The sequence below is a fragment of the Tamandua tetradactyla genome, chromosome 13 (genome assembly GCF_023851605.1).
Source record: "Tamandua tetradactyla isolate mTamTet1 chromosome 13, mTamTet1.pri, whole genome shotgun sequence".
Taxonomy (NCBI): domain Eukaryota; kingdom Metazoa; phylum Chordata; class Mammalia; order Pilosa; family Myrmecophagidae; genus Tamandua; species Tamandua tetradactyla.
In genome coordinates, this window is record NC_135339.1 from 19613166 (window position 1) to 19633284 (window position 20119).

The following is a 20119-nucleotide window of genomic DNA, read 5'->3' on the forward strand; positions in this document are numbered from 1 at the left end:
GTCGGTCTTAAACCTGGTGGAATCCGACTCTCCAAGGCTGAGGCCTAAAAATTCATATCTTTTCCAGGTTCTCCAGGAGATGTTCCCAGATTTATGCTCCTGGGATCAGCATCTGTGCCTCACCCGCTCTAACATCTCTTCTTGACTTCCCCATTATAGATTTCCCAGCTCCCGCTCTGGATGCATATGTAACCCTCTGGTTTGTTGAGGGAGCTAGCCGCCCAGCTGACTTGGCCAATTAAAAATAATTAGGTGACCCCCTCATAGCACGTTACAGACTAGATGCATCTTTGCTGGTGGTACCCATACACACGCACATGCACACGCACACACACACACACACAGACACTCTTCCCTGCAGCTAAGATAACTAACTCCAGGTCTTTTCCAAGAAGTGGTGATGTATGTTATGAATTCCAGTGGAGCCTCACATGATCATAGTTTATTAGAGCCCTTGTATCAGGCTTCCCTGTACTGCTGCAGAGGGACACCGATAAAGGTGACAGTCTCTGCTTTATTCTAATGATCAGAGAGTGAAAGCTAGCTGCCTCCTCTCCTTGGGGATTACTGTAATAACTCTGACATTGTCATGAATTGCAATATCGGCATTTAAACAATCAATGTGCTTGTCAATTGTGGGATTAAATCAAGCACTGGAAATTAGCATGCCTCCCCAAAAGCATTGCAAGCCACTGGGGCCATCCAGGCATGCAGTCAGTGGACAGGGAGCATGGAAGGCAAGAGGGAAGGCATTGGGCCGGAAGGAGCAGTAGGGAAAGGGCCCCACTGGTCTCCGTGTATTGTGTGCTTCACTAACTCAGTGAGCAAAAAGGACCAACAGCAGCTAACCATTTGCATTTCCTAAGAAGCTGGAGTCTTCCTCTAACTGATTATTTAGGGGTCTTCTTCTGAATGATTTACATAAGATGTAACCTTTCAGGCTTGTCTCTGGATATCCTCAAAGAAACATTAGCTTAGGGCAAGGGTCAGCAAAGTTTCCTGTCAATGGTCAGTCAATAAATAATTTAGACCCTGTGGGCCACACAGTCTGTCGCACCTAGTCAACTCTGTGGTTGTAGCACAAAAGCAGCCATGGACAGTCCCTAAATGAATGAGCGTGGCTGCGTTCCCATAAAACTTTATTGGAACTTGAATTTCATATAATGCTGACATGTTATGAAATATTCTCCTTTGATTTTTCTCAAACATTAAAAAAAAAAAAAAACACTCTTAGATCACTACCATACACAAACCAGTGGCAGACCAGATCTGTCCTGGGGCCCATGGTTTGTCCCCTCCAGCTTAGGATGCCAAGCTCTTTCCACTGGTGCATGGCTGGACGGACGCGCATCTATCTCCCCGTCAGATTGTGGAGAAGAGCACGGGGCCTCTCACTGATGAATCTAGAACTCAATTCAGTTTCTCAAGTTGAGACCAACATAGGGATCTGACTGGTTTATTAACATCTCAATCAGAGAGGCAGAAAAAGGCTGTTAATTTCGTCAGTTTCCTAGAAACCAAGACTTCCTTTTCCAAATAACATAAATATTCCTATTCCTTCCTGTGTTCCTCCCTTGGAGATTGTGCTGAAGGCTCTCCTACTCTCATATGTGTGTGGCACTTCTTTCTCAAATGTTCTGTCTGTGAAGGCAGGGATGTGTGTGGATATAGGTTATCATAAAATGAATAATATATACACACAGATTGAAAATTGTCGATATGTATGGCATAAAGAGAACAGGACTGAAATAAAAATAACAGCACATAATAGCCCATCATAAGCACTCAGCCAATGTTTGCAAGATGCTCTAGGCAAATGATTTCCTTCCCCCTTGCAACAACCCTGGGAGGCCACCTAGCCCATGTGCCTGTACCTGTCGTTGCAGACGCGAAGCGAGGCCGCCATGACCGTCCTGAGTGGCCACGTGGTGGTCTGCATCTTCGGCGATGTCAGCTCAGCCCTGATTGGCCTCCGGAACCTGGTGATGCCGCTCCGCGCCAGCAACTTCCATTACCACGAGCTCAAGCACATCGTCTTCGTGGGCTCCATTGAGTACCTCAAGCGGGAATGGGAGACGCTTCACAACTTCCCCAAAGTGTCCATATTGCCCGTAAGTCCAAGGTCATTGCGTCGTTGATGCTTTGTTCTTCTTCTTTTCGTTCACAGAAGAAGATCCCAGATGGATAGGATAGTTGTGGCTTTGATCATGCCACTGCTTCTTCATCTGGTTTTGGGCCTGAGGACTCAGTCCTTCCCCTGTGCTCCCTCAAGGAAAATCCTAACCCTGGGGGACATTATTAAAAGAGATTTTCAGCTAAGTCCACCCTTGACAAGGGAGTGAAGTTGAGCTGTATCAGATGTATTCACCATCTCAGCGTCTCAACACTCCCTCCCTCGCCAACACAAACTGTTGTAAGGCTTATAGTGGAATTTACTTATGAACTTATTTCTAGCATTTTATGCATCCTATGGAGTTTGGGACTCCATAATTCAGGGCAAGGATATGGGATTTCATGATCTAGGAATCATATAACTAACTACCTCCAATCATCACTCAACGTGTTTTTCATAAACATTCTGAAAATCGTAGAGCCTTATGCATTTCAGCATTTGATGTAGTTCTCCATGTCGAAATTCCTCCAAACATTTTTCTTGGAAATTCACATCCCTAAAATTAATGCATATGGATTAGATTCTAAGTTTAGAAGTCCTTTTTTTCTTTTTTTTCTCTTATGGAACCGAAATCCATTCTTTTTTTCCATTTTTTCTTCTAGAATCCCAAAAATGGGAAAAAGAGTCAAGTAATATAATTCATTAAAGACCATAGATGAATCTATCCACAAGTAACACCCATTACCAGGCATCATTTGCCCTTAGCATAATGCCTGGTACAATGGGTACTCACTAAGTACATAAAGAAGCAAGAAAAATATCAGACAGTTCTGTTTTGGAGAAAAGCCCAGCAACTTAGTGACAAATTAATAGTCATAAATATGGAAGGTCATAAACAGAAAAATTCCCTGCTAATTTCAGGACTATGACAGATTATATATTTTATATAATATAAATATTATATTCATCTGTACACATGGCCACTGTTGACTACATTTTGGACTGGGCTCTAAAAGTACCTTTGTGAAGAGCCTATTATTTTTCTGTGTGAGTCTGTGTGTGTGATTTGGTGTATATGTGTGGTGTGTAAGATGTGTATGTGATGTTTGGGGTGTGTGTGTCATACGTCTGTGTCTTCTGTAGGCCCTTGGAAGCATCCACTCACCTCCCTGTCTGTGAATGAGCTGTCATATTTGCAGGTCCCCTTCAAAACTTCTGAAATTTAGCATAACAAGCACTACATATTTGTACAAAATGGACCTTCACTGTGTCTTCACGTATTTCATTGTTTAAACAATGCCCCACATAGGCCCAGGAAAGCACATGATATTGCTCCATATGTCATTTGTATTTCTTGTGCTCTGAAATCACACTTGTACAACTGTGCAGGATTGTCTTATATCACAATTACTGCTGGATTCCCTACAAGGTGAAAAGTAAAAGAATATGGATGTAGGCAATTGAGGCTTATATGCTGACAAAATGATTCAGGCAGTTGGTCAGACTTCTTTTGTCTAAAGAGAGCGAAGGAGGGTGGTGCCATGTGGCAGAATTCTCAACTGCCAAGCCGGAGACCTGGGTTCGATTCCCAGAGCTGCCCATGCCAAAAATAAGTAAATAAAAATTAAAGAGATTGAAGAAGAAGAGGGTGTTTTTCTTCTCTCTAAACATACTGCTCCAGGATCTAGAATTAGAAGCTTCTCAGTACCCATAACCCTTCTATGTCCCTCCCTCCATAATTCCACTTTGCCACAGTATGTTGGGGGCCGAAAATAGAATCAGTGTGGACTCTGAGTGGTAGAAGAGATGGCCTTGATCTCTGCAGCCAAGTGCCACCTCTCCAGAAAAGGAAATGGGAGGAAGACATCCAGAAACCTGCAGCAGCTGGAAAACCCTCTCCCAGCTCCCTGCATAGTCACTGAGTAGAAGGCACCTTGGGGCTCCATATGGGCAAAGTAGGAGCTGAATTCAGGTTGGAGGCCAGACATGAACCCCAAAACGAGGCTGCCTGGCACACGGGACCTTTGATAATAGCCAGCCAGATTAGTGCTTGAGGTCTTGCCCCTCTCCTCCGACACTGCCCCTCCCCTCTGGCGGCATTCCCAGGCTCTCTGTCATTGCCTCCTTGATCTGGTGTTTTTTCCCCCCACTGTCTGTTGTTGTTATAGCATTTTTAAATAATTTGTTTACTGGCTTATTTATTTTTAATTACACACGCTATATACAAATATGTTCTTGTTATAAAATATTCAAACAGTACAGAAGTATATAAAGTCAAAAGCACAATTCCCCCTTCTCCCCCCAATCTGTTCCCCTCCCTAGAGGTAATTACTGTTATTAGTTTAGTGTGTATTTTTCCTGCGCCTTCTCACTGAATTTACAGACACTTATAAATACAGTTATAAATATGTGGTTTTGTTTTGTGGGTTTTGTTGTTGTTGTTACATAAATGAAATCACACCGTGCCAGAACTTTTTAGCCTTACCCCTCTTTCTCTGACATTCCTCTCCTTGCAGGCCTACACAAAACTCTAGCTCCTTCTCTTTACCAGCTCCGTAGCCCTCCATTGAATCCAGTCACATACTGAGCAATTCTCTGTTGTTAGACAATTAAGCGATTTCCCTTTTTTTTTTCCCTTGTTGGAAATATGCAATGAAATTATGTGGCTTGCTCCTTTCCATCCCCCCCACACACACACACACACAAGAGGTGCATGCATCCAATCCGCTCCCCCTTCCTGCCTGCTCCCTAGTTCCCCTCCAGCTTCCAAAATGAGCAGAGCTTCCAGCCCCACCCTATTGCCCCTGGCCTTTCCCCCTGGCTGCCTTGGAAATGCTAGCTGGAGTGACTGCCTTTTGCCTGAGACAGAAGTGACCTGCTATTAAATAAACAGGCATTTGAAACCCACCTCCTTGTTACATTCTGAAAGCCAGAGGTTGCCACAGGACAGTGACTTAAATCAAGACGATTTCTGGGCAGAAAGAAGATGTAGAACCCTGGTGTTACTCCTCTCCCCCATTTGTTGGTAACAGCTTGATTGAGGATTGAGAGAGGCCTAAAATGCTGCCATCAGCACCGACTACCCTTTAGATTAGCACGCGGCTCCTATTCCCCTGAACACAGTTGGGCCAGCTTAATGTCAAGGCATAAAAAAGACACTTGTTAAAGAATTTCCCAAAGCACCAGCTCCATCTTTAATTTGTTTTTATTTGTATTAAATTTTTTTTTTTTTTTTACCTCTTTTCCTCTCCTCCCTTGGTCTCACATTTGCGTGTTTGTTTGTTTTCTTTTTTCTTTCCTCTATGCCAAAGGGTACACCATTAAGTCGGGCTGATTTAAGGGCCGTCAACATCAACCTCTGTGACATGTGCGTTATTCTGTCAGCCAATCAGAATAATATTGATGATACTTCACTGCAGGACAAGGAGTGCATCTTGGCGTCACTCAACATCAAATCTATGCAGTTTGATGACAGCATCGGCGTCTTGCAGGCTAATTCCCAAGGTAAGGACAGCCTGTAATACTTCTCTGCTGTGCCTGTGGGGGACAGGGGCTGGCAAGAGAGATATTCTTCACTCCGTAACTCTAAGAGGCTCCCATCAGCTTGCCTGGCAGTGAAACCTGCCAGACGCTGTGATGGCTTTTAAAGGGGCATCTGCTGCCGCGGTTTGGCCGTCCTGGGAAGCAGGCCCCAGACCGGAAAACCCACGCGAAGAAACAGGCTGCGTTCCCAGAGAATAAACAAGCCTTTAAATTGCCACCCTGTCAGCCTTCGCAAACAGGGGCTTTATGGCCAGGGTCACCGGCTAAATGTCAGGGCACTAAAAAGATGCTGGCTGAACAATTCCCGGTGTTGTTGCCAGTATATATTTTTCCCGTTGAGTTGGTACTGGGCTCCTGCCTTTAAGCCCTTGCTCTGCAATGTGTAGCCTCCCCCAGCCCTTCACCTGCCGGTATGGATATCACCTGGGAGCTTGTTAAAATACAGCCTCATGGCCCACTCCAGGCCTACTGGGTGGAATTTGCATTTTTTACAAGATCTCTAGGTGACCCACAAGATCTCCAGGTGGTTCTCACGCACTGCTTTAAAGCACAATAAATCTTTGCACCCATCAAACCCTGTCTAATGATCGTGCTTCGGAGGAACTAGCAAGGGTAGTGGAAAGAAGTGAAAGCAAAGAGGTTCTCCTTTTGCACAGAGATAGGGCCTAACAGGAGGGAACAGGAAAACATCCCCTTTCCCCAGTATGCCTGTTTCTTCCCAATTCAATAATTGTGATTTTTGAGGCCCGTATATTATAATTTCAACTTATAATTTAGTTACATATGCATCTGACCTAGGTGTTTCTATCAGCTCTCTTAAATCTTATTCCAGCATTTCAGATCCTATATAATTGCCGAACTGTCTGTAAGATGCTTCCCTCCTCTCCCCAGATACGTACTCAAAGCTCTCTTCTTTTTTTTTGCATAGAAACAAGCAATAAGGAAAATAGGTTTTGGTTGGAGGTATGGTGGAAGGAAAAAGGAACAGCATTGTTTTTTGTATGCACATATGTGCCCACACACACACACACACACACACACACACACACACACACACACAACAAGAAGACAGAGAATGTGTTTCCATGTCCTGAAACCATTTTCATAGACTTCAGGTCAGCAGTGTAGTTGGGCTTATGCCCCTCCATTAGCCAGCAAGCATTCTGTTTCTGCTTTCAGTGAAAGCAAATCAAATCCATGGCCCCACAAAACTCAGGTTTTTCATTTTTCTAACCTACCTGCTCCTCTTTTGTCCTTGCTTTCTAACCCTCTCTTCCCTGACCTTCCAAAGGCAGGTGGTTATCAAGACAGGGAAGGACTTCTCCCCCACGCAGTGGGGGAGCATTCTGTGCCCACCATTGTCTGTTCATCCTGAGCCCACCTCTGTGGACTCCCATGGGCCCAGATGAACAAGCTGGGTTTCCCTGCCACACTTCTTCAAGACCCTTTTGACCAACTGGAATGCTGGTTAGCCTCAGCTATTTTTCTTACTATCATCTGAGCATTTGGTTTGACCAAACTTAAGGGGTGTTGGATTACCAGGGCACAAATTGAGTTTTGTGTTCCTCTTTTCATTTTGGGAAACAAATCTAACTTCTCCTTAGTTATAACTACATAGATTTCTCCCCACTTGCATCACTATTTATTCCACAGACCTTTATGAAATTCTCTCCTCTGCTTTCTCCAGATTGCTATGTCACCATCTCTCCAGAACCTAGCAGAACAGAAATGTGCACTTGCTTAGGACAAATGTGTCTGCCCTTGGACCAAAATAGCCATGCAACCTTATAGGAAATCTTTTTTTTAAGATGATGCATTTCAATGTGTGAAATGTGTTTTAACATCAAGAAGGTAGAGTGTCTGTGGAATGTGGTGTCTGGACACTCCATGCTGTGTGTCATTAGGTCTTCTGGATGAACAAAGCCTCTCTCCCCTTCTCTCTTCTTTCTTCCCATCTCTTTTGGTGTCACTTTTCTAGCCCACATGGTGTCAGAATTTGGCCCTCCTAGGGATTCTGGACCAGACACTTTCTGAAAAGATCTGAGATGTGATGGCTGGTTGTCACAAACAATTACAGCAAAAGGTGGCATACCTCATGCTGGATGGTCTATCCGATGTGACAGTCGGGTCTATGAGATGCAGTTTTAATATACAGCAGGCAAGACTTCAGTGACAATTATATAAAGCAGGTGAAGTTGCCTCTTGCTGGTCAGCAAACATCAGCTCTGAACCACTTTACAGCTCTTTACCGGCAACTAAGTGCCTTTATTTACAGAGTGGCTGTCACTTCCCTTTGGCTGGAGAGCTGGTGTATTATTTAGCACGCATTTATCTGGGGAAAACATTTCAATTTAAATCAGCTGGTACAACAGTGGCTCTTGCCAGACTGTTTCCCTGTGGTTCTAAAAGATGAGAACTGAGTCTGATCTTGGAAGGGAGGGTGACCAGAGGAAGGGGGGAAAGAGTACATTTCAGAGAACTGCCAGAGTCAGTACCTGTAATGAGGCGGGGGGGATGTGAGTGACTATTCCATTTTGTTTTAATATTAAGTTTATGAACTGAGCACCTTAAACTTTCTTCCTGTAGAAGTAAGAGTGACTCATATAAGGGTCAATTTTCCGGTAAGAATTACTCATAAAGGAAAGAAAGAAGGATAAATAAGTGCTTACTCTGTGTCAGGCACTGTGAAAGGCACAGACACAGAGATGACTTGGATTCAGACACTCGCTGTCCTTGAAGGGCTCAGATTAGTGGAGGAGGCATCCCTGTAAACAGTTGCAGCACGGTGAGGTAAGGATAAAGGTAAAAACATGGAGACATTGAGAAGACATCACAGAAGATGTGGCGTTCGTGGATGTTAAATACAATAGGCTATGAGCACTTGAAATGTAGCTAGTGTGACTAAGGAACTGAATTTTTAATTTAATTTTAGTAAATTTAAGTTTAAATAGCCATTTATGGGTAGTGGCTGCCATATTGAACAGTGCGGTTCTAGAACACAGTCTTGTGCTTGCTGGAAGGGCTTGGATTTGGGAGAGTCATCAAAGATTTAGAAAAAATAATGATTAAGTCATCTTTTGAAATGGGAACAGACAAAAATATGAGCATGGCTTAGAGGTGGGAAGAGATGGGGGCATGAGCTATGATAGAAGCCTATTTGTGGATTAGAAGGGATGTGATAAAGGCTGACAGTACAGCTTCAGTTGAGTTGGTCAGGAGAGCAAAACAAAATTGAGATGGATTTGAAACACAAAAATGATAGCCATTGAAGGCCAGGTGGGTGGAAAGGAGGAGTGGATGAGCAAGGCTGAGGAGTTGGAGATGAGTTTTGAGGTTGACTACTAGATGATCATGGAAGTGATTAAGTAAGCAGAGGAAACAGGAGAAGAAAATGTCTGGGGTAGAATGTAAGAAATTCTGCCCTGGTCTAATTGAGTTGAAAGCATCTATGGAACATCCAGCAATAAGTAAGAGCATATGGTTATAGGGATCAAGACAGGTTCAAAGTTATAGTTTTGGGTGTCATTGGCAATAGGTGGTATATAGGCCTTAAAAATGAATATTTCCCAGGGATTCAGGGCAAAACAATTCAGAGAAAAGGACAAAACAGGGAACCTTGGGAAACACCAGTACTGAAAGGGCAAGCAGAGAAAGAAAATCTAGCAAAAGTGCTGAGGGCAGGTATTTAGGGGAGAAGGAGTGGGCAGTTTGAAAAGTAAAGGAGAAGAGAGTTTTACAAATTCCAGGTTAACAATCTAGAATGTATTCTAATTATTTTGTTGATGTATTTGTTTTCCTGAGTAGAGTGTGAGCTCTTTAATTGGAAAACACTATTTCCTGTCTTGCTTATTTGTGTGTTCCGAGTGCCTCTAGTACAGGTCTAGGACAGACTTGGCACAAAATCAGAATATGTTGGGCTGAACTGATTTGAAAGGAAAGAATGTTTAGCACTGTCAGATACTGCAGAAAAGTCATGTAGAAGAGGGCCTAGAAGAGGCATTGATGCATTTGACCATCAGGACATCATGGATGACCTTGGCAAAGGTAGTTGAGTAGCTTGTTGCCTATAGAAGCCAACATTCATGGGGCTGAGACACTAACAGAAGGTAAGAATTGGAGACCACATAGTACTCTTTCAAGTGCAGGTAAGGAGAAAAACAGTATATTTCAGAGGCTCTCATCAAGGAAAGGATTTCATTTTAGTTTTTAGAATGAGGAGAAATACAGCAAATTTGTTGGCCAAAATTAACCTAGGTGAAGCTTCTTAGAAAAGTCAAGTTTGAAATTGCAAGAAAGTTCAATGATAGAGGAAGGAATGGAGAGAGTCAGCAGAAGATAATATGGCATTAAAAAGAAGAAAGAATGAGAACTCATGCCTCTGAGACAGCAAGGCTGGGTGGGGAAGATGAAGCTTAATTTGGAATTGACAGGGTGATGTGAAGGAAGCTCAGTCTGATGGCTTTTGCCTACTTCATAGAGGAGGAAGTTTGGTTTTTCATTGAGGAGTTAAGGCGCTGGGGTGTTTGGGGCAGGGAACCGATCATAATAAAGGTTCAGAGCAAATGTCATGAGAAACGTATGGGAACTGACAGGGGTTATGTAAAAGATGAGTGAGCTTGGTAAGGATTAAGCTGAGGTTAGACCCATGGAGGTATAATGAAGCCAGGAATTGCAGCTATGAGGTTTTCTTTGCAGCACTTGGCAGGATGAGCAGAGAGAGTAGAAGTTGCTTTGCCTTGGGATAGGGATTACTAGGGGGCAAAATATTCAAAGGTGCTGGTGAACGATCTTAAAATGAGCAACCACCAGGTCTACGTTGGCAGGTGGAGGAGTCAAACCGGTAGGTGGAGCTTATAGACTGAGAAGCTAAAAAAAAACCAACCTGCTAAAAATCCCTATATGATCAGAGAACGGGCATATAGGATAAACGATATGAAAGAGCTACAGCGTAGAATATTGGATCGGAGAGAAGAATGGGCTCAGAAAAAGAAACACATGTTGCAGAGCCAGAGCTGAGCTTCATGGTATTACACTGACAACTTTTCTTTTCCACAAGGGCTCCAAGCCCAAACCAAACCTGTCTGAATAACAACAACAGCAACTGTAATAATAATTGCCAATGTTTCATGAACAATTGCTGCAACTGTATGGTAGGATTTTTGCCAACTGAGACAATATGCATTTCTTAGATGACTGGTTCACATCCTTGGTTGCACACTGTAATCACCTAAGGGAACTTTTAAAAGTTTGCTGCATGAGCAGTTCTGATTTAATTGGCTGAGGGTACAACCTGGGTATCGGCCTTTACAGGCTTCCCAGGGGATTCCCACGTGCAGCCAGGGCTGAGAACCTCAGCCCTAACTGCTTCTCAGAAGAGCTATGTGAGGTAATGAGGTTCCTACTTCCATTGTAAAGATGAGGAGACTGAGGTTTAGAAGGTTACGTGATGATTTCAACCCACGTCTCCAAGTCTTGGAAGCTGGAGATCCTAACCATCCTTCCATTTTGCTTCTTTAGGAAAATCCTGTCGGCTCAGCTTGACTGTGTTCCACTTCTTTCCTTTCATATTTCTGGAAGGTCGCTATCTTCCCCAAGGCTGAGCACTCATAGGTTTTTCCTCCACTTATAGGTGGAGGAAAAAGGGGGTGGAGGTTGTGGCACAGACAGGCTTTAACTATATTCTGCCTGCGTGTTGTATTTGTCAACTGTTTCCCTGTCATATGTCTCAAGGTGACAAAACATCAGGACTCAGGGCCACCGGAAGTGCGTAGACAGGGGCTATCAGCAGCTAGAGCTGGTTCTTCTTGAGCATGGCTGTTGAAAGGCAACAAGGCTGACATCTAGCACTGCCCAAATGTTCAACAGCAGCGTTACCTCCAAAGCCAGCATGCTCGCCTCAGATTCTGGATCTCTTTAAGAAGATTGCGTGTATGTGTCAAAATTGGGACTAAATGTAGATGTTGGTTAAGGGTCTTCTGTGGTTCCCTTGTCTTTTCTGTACCCTGCATTCATCCGATTCCTGGTCGCTGGCATGTAGGTGCCAATTCAATTCCAAAGACACTTAGTAAGCACCTGTCTCGTGCTCAGACTGCCTATGGCAGGCATTGCTGGAGAGACAGGGATGAATAAGGCAGCTTCTGGTCCTTGTAACCTCATATGCAAATATATGACTCTGCTTCATAATTCTGGTTTCTTACCATGAGAGAATTAAATTCTCTGGGGACTAACATTTGGGACAGGCAGAGAGGCAGGAGGGTGAGTGTGAGTTAGGCTTTGGAGAAAAGGATGGCATTTCAACAGGTGGAGATGAAGACAGCTGGCCTGAATCAGAGAGAAGAATATTCATAAGGGGGCGGAGGTAAGCGGGGATGTGTTGGAAGGGCAGCAAAGAATATCATTTGGCTGGAATACATCACGTATATAAGACAACCAGGAGAGATGAGGCAGAAATGAGGTTGGGGCATTGAGGAATGGCCTTTAAGAGTTAAGAAGCTAGAAATAATTCAGTAGGCACTGGGAAGCTATGGAAGGTTTGAAAGTCAGGGAGTGATGGGATTGGACCTTGATTTTAGGGAGATTGATCTAGAGGCCCTGGGAAATGTTGTTTGGACTGGAAAAGAAGAGGCTTCAGGGACACTTGTTAGGAGCTGTGGTTATCCAGAATTAAACCAGAAACTGGAAAAGAAATGGAAGGTTCTAGTGTGTAACGTCATAGATGTAAAACAGACTGCATGGAAGTAAGCTTCATGCTGCTCATAGGAAGAGGCCTAAGGTGAGGAACTGGCTTCTGGGAGAAGGTAGTGGGTTCGATGGTAGTCATGGTTCATTTCCATGTGGACTCAGTGGAGAGTCCAGGTGGAGATGAAAAGTAGATGGGTGGAGATGAAGTCCTGAATCCAAGAGAGGGCCATAGCTAGAGATCTGGCACATTGTTCATACTCTAGGAACAAAGGACAGCCTCAGGGAAGAGGAGTGAGGAAAGAAGGTTGAAGAACATGAGTCTGAGAAACATCTTGGAAAGAGAGGTTAGAGGGTCAAAACTGGGAGCCCAAGAATGGAGCTAGGTCCTTGGTGTCCCAGGGGAGGGAGGAGCAGAGACACCAACCAGAGAACACATGCCCACACCTTGTTTTCCTCACCTCCTTCGAAGTGATTTTTCTATAATATATGCCCCCTTCTGGGCCAACAAGGTAAAAAAAATTAAGGTGGGTTACACATGCATCAGCAGGCATACAACACATGTATGCACATGTACAGACACACACCATATTACAGTTACGCTCGTACTCTGTGACCTTCAGCCACAGCTACAATGAATGAATGTCCACATTTAAGCAGCTCCTCTCCTAGGTGTGAAGTTCAACAAAGGGTAAGAGCCTCAAGTAGGGGATGATATGTTTCTTTGGAAGCATGGCAGTAGCCCTTGGAGAGGCAGCATTCTTGGCACAGGCTACACACACCATTCCCCTTCTAAAGTCCGAGCTACCTTTTACTGTTCTAGGGAGGAAAGTGTGACTATTCTTTTTATCTTTGGATGATGCACTGTACATAGAGATATATAAATTATTGGAAGGCTGATCAGGATTCAAAAGGAACTTCCTAAACTGAAGCTTGGTAGCAAAATATACAGAATGGAATGTACAACTGAGCATTGAGTTTCACACAATGACTAAAGACAGGCTGGAGGAGGTTAACGCAATCTTAAACCTTACTCAGAAAATTGTAATCTATTTCGAGTACTCCTTGTTTCATCCTAGTCTGTCTGAGGGAGAATATGTCAAAATCTATGAAAATTAGAAAGAAAGAATTGATAAACAAAAGAATGTTGCAAAGGGGACAACCTGAATGGTGAAAAGTCTAGAAAATATGTCACTGCAAAGTGCCTAAAAGAATGGGGCTAGCAGACTTGAAGAGCTGTTTCGTTTTTTGCCACATTGAATAAAACCAGGACTGATGGCTAATGGTGAAAGCAAACCAGATTTTAGCCCAACACAAAGAAGACATTTCCAGAATAGAATGGGCTGCCTGAAAGTATAGTGAGGGTCCTATTACTGCATGCCCCTTGCCAGAGGAAGGCTACAGAATTCATCTTGGTGTAATAGAAGGGAGAGTGGATTAGATGAGTTCTCTGATCCTTTATAACTGAAGGCCTCTAGAACTTTTGTTGATTTTCATTGCATAGGGATCTCTGTTTTATATGCTCAACGTCCTCAGTCCAGAAGGAGAGCGATGGTGTTTGGCAGGTCTGGGGTTATGGCTTTTTTTAGTGGAAGCACTCACATACTTCTCAAATGGTGCTTTGTGTCTAACACAGGGAACGGCCAATCTTGGGATGAGCAACTCGCATCTGGATTTCCCATTAATTTAACAGACCACCCCGTCTCCAATTCCCAAGTCACACTTCACCACTTGTCCTTCCCAGTTTTCTCCCCTCTTCAACTCCTCTAAGCTTCACTTCCCTCACCCCTAGGCCGCTCCATCTCTCTTGCAAATACGCCTGGGCACATACCCCCATGCACATTCTCCCTCCTTGAAATCAGAGATGCATTTTTTCTGCTGCTCCCATATAACATTTCATTACTGCAATATTCTCTCTCAATTCTGAAACGGTGGTAAGGGAGAAGCCATTTTTCTTTATACCCACCGAACGAACAAAGCTCAATGCTAAAATATTTTTCTTCACTTGTAACTGAAACTGCTGTTGGCTTCCTTCCCAAAAACCAGAAAGACAATTATACTTAACTGTTTAGAGATTTATAAATACCACACTGGAGTAGCCTCTAGGTAGTAACTTTAGAGACCCAGCCCAATAATTTTCTTTTATTGGTTTGTGATTTAGATCTTATTTTGAGTCCTCTATAATAAGAGTAGAACATTTCATTAAAAGAGCTTACTAAACAATAAAGAAAATCTGGCTTAGGGCTCCAGGCAGGGCTCAAGTACAGAAAGGGACCTGCCCGGTTACATTTCTTCTGTGGACATCACAAGACCTAGCACAGCACAGCGGTGCAGATGTATTTCAACAAAGCAACGATTGCAGCTGTTTCCTAAATGACTTCAACTTAGGAGAATTTTTTCCTACCAAGCATCTCACCACACGAGAGATCCTTTTAAGACTGCCATTTACTATTCCAGTAATAGATTCCTAGAGAAAGAATGAGAACGAGGAGAAACAAGAATGAAAACTCAAGCAGGAGCTGGAAGAACCTGGGTCACTTTCTGAGCCTATGGAGGTTTTGTCCTCCACACACGGAAGTCTTTCTTGGGGAGAGAGTCTGAGAGGGAGGAAAGAACCTTTTCCTTTCAACTGTGTGCGGAGCAGATTCACATCCCCCGTCAAGCCCTGTCCAGCTTGGGATAAATGCAGTGAAAGGAAACCTTAGCTTCAAAGACAGAAAACAGATGTGGGGTGGTGTCAGGGCTGGGCTGCACTCGTCATCTTAGCATCAAGCGGGGGAAAGTTTTTCTCCCAAGCTGGTTTGCTCCTCCAAACGTATGTTCTGAGTTAACAGCCCTTTTTAAGCATTATAATTTCCTTTTTTCATGTGAGCCATGTGACAGGCATATTCAAATACAGTATATACCATATCTCATTCATTTAGTCTCCTTAGAAAGCATGTGAGACAGAGGTCATTATCTCCATTTAACAGAAGAGAAAACTGAGGCTCAGAAAGATTAAGCGACTTGCCCAAGTCTCACAGCTTGTCACGAGCAGATAGTGCTGATCCCCAAACTGTCTGATACCAAAGCCCATGCTTTTCTCATTGCATCAGTCTGCCTGAAAAAAGAGTACAAGTTTTATTCTGATAAGAATAGGCCTGTACATCTAACTTTAAGGGTCATGGAGGCATTCCTGGGGACAAACATTCAGGGGAGAGAAAGCACTCAAGACATGCCAGCCTCACTCCTAAACTGATCCTTGAACCCAAAGGGCTGGAGTTTGTTCTGGACGTTTCTTGTCTCCATGCACTCCCATTATCTGGGTTCCTGGCCTTTCTCATCCCAGCAGGGAGACACATGAGGATTATTGGCCCAAGTCTTTCTTGCTCCAACAACTGGACAGACAAGCATCGAGTTGGGAGATGCATGAAGCATTCTATTGTATAACCTGCCTTGGGAATGGTAGAATTGCATGAACTTTTTTCTCCCCCTTCCCTCTGTTAAGAGATTTGACTCTGGAGCTGTCAGAAGGAGGTAGAAAATTGGAGACTCAAATGTTGCTTTCGTTGTCAAGAGATTCACAAAGTATTTCCAGTTTTGATCCACTCGGTCTGCTCTCCAGGTGGAAGTTTCAGTAGAAGGCAATAGATGAGAAAGAACAGGCCATGCTAGGCCCCAAAGCCTGAGATTTCAGGTGGGTTGTTACACGCAGAAAATGGTCCAGAGAAGGTGTCCTGTGGGAGCAACTTTCAGTTGTATAATCAGAGGTAAAGGAAGTCTTTTAATCTCATGGACTGTCTGATGAGACAGGTCCCCGATGAGACTCTGGAGAAGGTTGACTCAACCAATAGCTCTTATCCTGAGCATCAACTTGGTTTATAGTCCATGCCTGATCCCATGGTCCATGCAGTCAAGAGCTCATTTTTGCCTATACATTTGACAAAAGTGACATAGGCATGGGAAATAAGTTTTCTAACCCAACCCGGACTCACATATTTAATAATTTAGCATTTGGATCATTCCAGAGTACCTTGCAAAGTACATGGCATGAGTCATGTAATTTTCTGAGGCATGAATTTTATTCATATACTGTGAAGAGAACATGCATTGGCCTCAAGCTAGCAAATGAGTCAACCCAACCATCCAATGCATTTTTGTCTCGATCCATCCTTTTATAGGCAAAAATTCAAGTGAAGTCCTAAAAACTTTTTCTCTTTGTGAAAAGTTGCCCTGTCAAGAAGCCAACTGATTTATGAATTATTTTACTTTTGGATTTAGGAAATATTGAAGGATATGAATGGCCCTTAAATGTTTCAAATACATTTCGTTGGATGTTCTGTGGAAACTATATCCTATGAGAGCTATTGTAGTCGTTGAACATCTTGTTACATATCTCCAGTAAAGATGTCCTACCAGACATGCTAATTGCCCCGTGTGTATTGCCGGGCAAGGTGGTATGAGAAGGCAGAGGTTGCTTTGGGCTGTAATGGTCAGGAGAGGCTTCACAGAGTAAGTGGGGCTAAGCATCCAAAAAAGGATATGGCCATTGTAAGTAAAGGATCCAACGGGCATCTGGAAGGGGCTGAGGCTGAGTAAAGGAAGGCACATAAGCAGGAAAGTGTCTTTCATGTGGGATCACTCAACTATGTGTCTACTAATGATATCACCAAGGGGCTCAAACCATGTCCAAGGAAATGAATGTAAGTGAGGTCACTTAACTTGGGTACACCCTCAAAAGAATGGTCTGTTCTCCTCTCTTACCAACCTCCCCCACATCCACCAGCTGTCAGAGATATGTTTAATCTTGCTTTGCACAGCATCTCACGCCTAGAAGATCTGTGGAGTGAGTGAATGAGTGGTTTAATTCCAGTATCTGTTGCTTGCTTCCTCTTCATTTACCCTCAAATGAGGTAAAGCAGTTGATGTTTAATACCTTTATTAAGTGGCCCACCTTTTCCCTCCAGGCTTCATTTGACAGCTCTGTGCTGAGCAGCAGACACAAAGATGAAAGACTGAGCCAATCTGTAGGAACCATGGTCAGATTAACTTGCCAGTTCTTCTCTAATGTGAATTTGCCTCATTCCTTTAGCCTTTATTAATAGGTCCTGACCCTTGAATTTTTATTGACTCCTTTGGATGGACCAGCCCAAGTCTGAGGAGGCTGGACGGTTGAGCCCTCCAGAGTACAGAGACAGGGCAGAACACATCTCTACTTTCTCCCCAGGGAACTTTGAACGGTTCCCAAGAGCTTCCGTGGCCATGTGGAGATGGTCACTCCTCTAAGCAGCAGGTGGACAATGGTTTCCAGATGCCTGGGCAAAAGGAAATCATTAATTCGGTTTTGTTGTTCTAGTTTATGGTGTGAGTCACAAGCATGACAGTCAGAGTGATGATGCACTCAAACCAGGTTTTAAATCCTAGATCTGGCAATCATGTGTCATTTGACTTCAGATAAACAGTCTGCAATTTTATTTCTTTATCTATAAACGGAGGGGTGGGGGTGGGGGTGGGGATTAAAGCAGCCCTGCCCAAAGACCCTGAGGGAGCCGTGTCTGAACCCAAAGAGATGATGGCTATAGAGGGGCTTTGTAAAACGTCGGGGACTGTGGAAATAGCGCTTTGCAGTTAAGCTTAATCATGACACATGTAGACTGTGAAACATGCAGCTTAGATTTGAATCCCAGCTCTGCCATTTACTACTGTGTGACCCTGGGAAGTCTGTTTTTTCTCTATGCCTCAGTTTTCTCTCTGAGAATAATAATTGTACCTTGTTTATTGGGTTGCTGTGAGAATTAAATGAGATACAGGGCTCTCTCTAGTTCGTACAGTATCCTTATGTGAGTTAAAAAAGAAAAAAAAAGACACTTGACTTCTATTGGTTGACACTTTACTTCCTTTCTCAAGACACTTTACTTCCATTGGTTGAAAAATTGTCATAATATACTGAGTATGTTCAAATAATACACTTTTCTGCCATCTGCTCTGAAAAAAAAATCTGATAAACATGCAAATATACCATATCCATGCTGTGAGTGGTGCCCACTTAGATTAGGCCATTGTTCAGTGCCCAGCCCTCACAGCCATGCATGGCAGTACTACGTGCGTAGATGTAAAGCACTTAGTGTCTAGGATATAGCTAGAAATCAAGCAATGCTAGCTATTTCTGTTGTTGTTATTATTATTGGACAGTTTTTACCATTTTCTTTTGCTTGGTCCCCAAAAATAAATAACAAAGATAGAGTTATTCATTTGTACCCAACTGCCAGAATTATGATACACTCTGCTTATCTGCACATATGCATAAGAAATATATGCATATCTCCTTCACCTTTGGTAGGTGAGCAGTCCAAGCAAGGTAAACTTACAAAAACCTATGGAGAAGTTGGGAAGAACTGGGAAAGGATTGACAGCGACCCCTGGGGTTTTCCTTTCAGTAGACAGGCTTGCATGGTGCCATACAATGGAGTTTGTAAGCAGGTCTAGGCTCACTGTAGGAGGACCCTGTAACCATCCACTCGTTGGCAGTTGGTTATGGTAGAAGCCCCAGTGCTTGAGTTGAAATGGCACCATCCAGAGTTGCCCATACTGCTCCAACTAGACAGGACATGGCACTTGGTTTCCCTCCTTTACCTCTTTTTCCCTTAAAAGAATAACTTCAGCCCTCAGCCCGGATATATATATAGCATGTTAGTTCTTAATTGGGGGAGGGATCTTAGGTCAACCCTTTAAATATCTAATGAAGTGATGGGTCTTCTCTCTGTCCTTTTCCCCACCTCTTCCCAATAGATGTACGCAGAAATATTTGTGTGCACATTCAAGTGTCTTACCTAACTCAGTGGTTTGCAACCTCAACTGCACATTTCAATCACCTGGGTAATTTTTAAAGTCACAATGCCTGGGCCCTGCCCCAGAGCCATTAAATCAGAATCTCTGGGGATAGGACAGAGGCATCAGTGATTCCCAGCTGTAGCCTAAGTAGAGAAGCATAGGCATTGCCTCTTCTTTACCCAAGTTAACGATCTTTGATCCACATACTAGGGCTTACAATTCACTAAGTTTACATCTCCATAGACTTGGCAGCCTCCATAGGGCGATTGCTGGAAAGTTTGGAAAGTCTATAATGGAAATTATGGAAAAACATCATATATGAGAAATGAACTTGGAGTCACAACCTCCCAGGTGGTTTCGATCCTTGTACCATCCCTAGCCTGAGAGAGCAGGGAAAATAAACCAGAATAATGTCCATTTGGGAGATCAACGTAGGCAGGCAGGCAATTGCCTGTAGTTCTTTGAATGCCTAATCCATGCAGAAAATAGAAGAATTTTGAAAATCAATCAGACCATGGGTCTAAAGGCAAACAAGGAAGGTAAATAATGAGAACTTCAGGGTTGAGGTTTCCTATTTAATCTCTAAACCCACTTTTAATAAGCCTCCAGGTGATTATAAAATCATGGTGGCTTTCTTTTTATAGGGATTATATGCCACTGTTGCACATTTCTAAAGGAAGTCCTTCTGAGTGCACAGAGACCTGTCTCTTTCTTATTTCATTAATTAATTAGTTTAATTTGCATGTGGGGCACTGACAACTTTTTTTTTTTAAACTTGCCTTTTTATGAGCATTAATTATACACTGTGCAAGGAAGCAATTGCCTCTATGTTTTAAAATATTAAATCAAAAGGCCTACCTTCCCCAGATGTCCCAGAGATAAATATGGCAGTATTTTGAAGCCCCTCTTGGAGCTGTTTTACCTGCAAATTTATAGTTTTGTCTCCATTTTCAGAAAGCCCTGTTTCCTGTGAAG

General features: G+C 43.3%; 1 protein-coding gene across 8 annotated transcripts in view; it reads left to right on the top strand.

Annotated features, from left to right (window-relative positions):
- KCNMA1 (potassium calcium-activated channel subfamily M alpha 1) overlaps nucleotides 1–20119 on the top strand; it is a 767272-nt gene that overhangs the window by 698160 nt on the left and 48993 nt on the right. For all 8 annotated transcript variants that reach the window (XM_077124801.1, XM_077124802.1, XM_077124800.1 and 5 more), the window contains 2 exons: nucleotides 1887–2111; nucleotides 5425–5617. In XM_077124801.1, the coding sequence (XP_076980916.1) occupies nucleotides 1887–2111; nucleotides 5425–5617 (418 nt within the window). The remainder of the gene's footprint in view (nucleotides 1–1886; nucleotides 2112–5424; nucleotides 5618–20119) is intronic.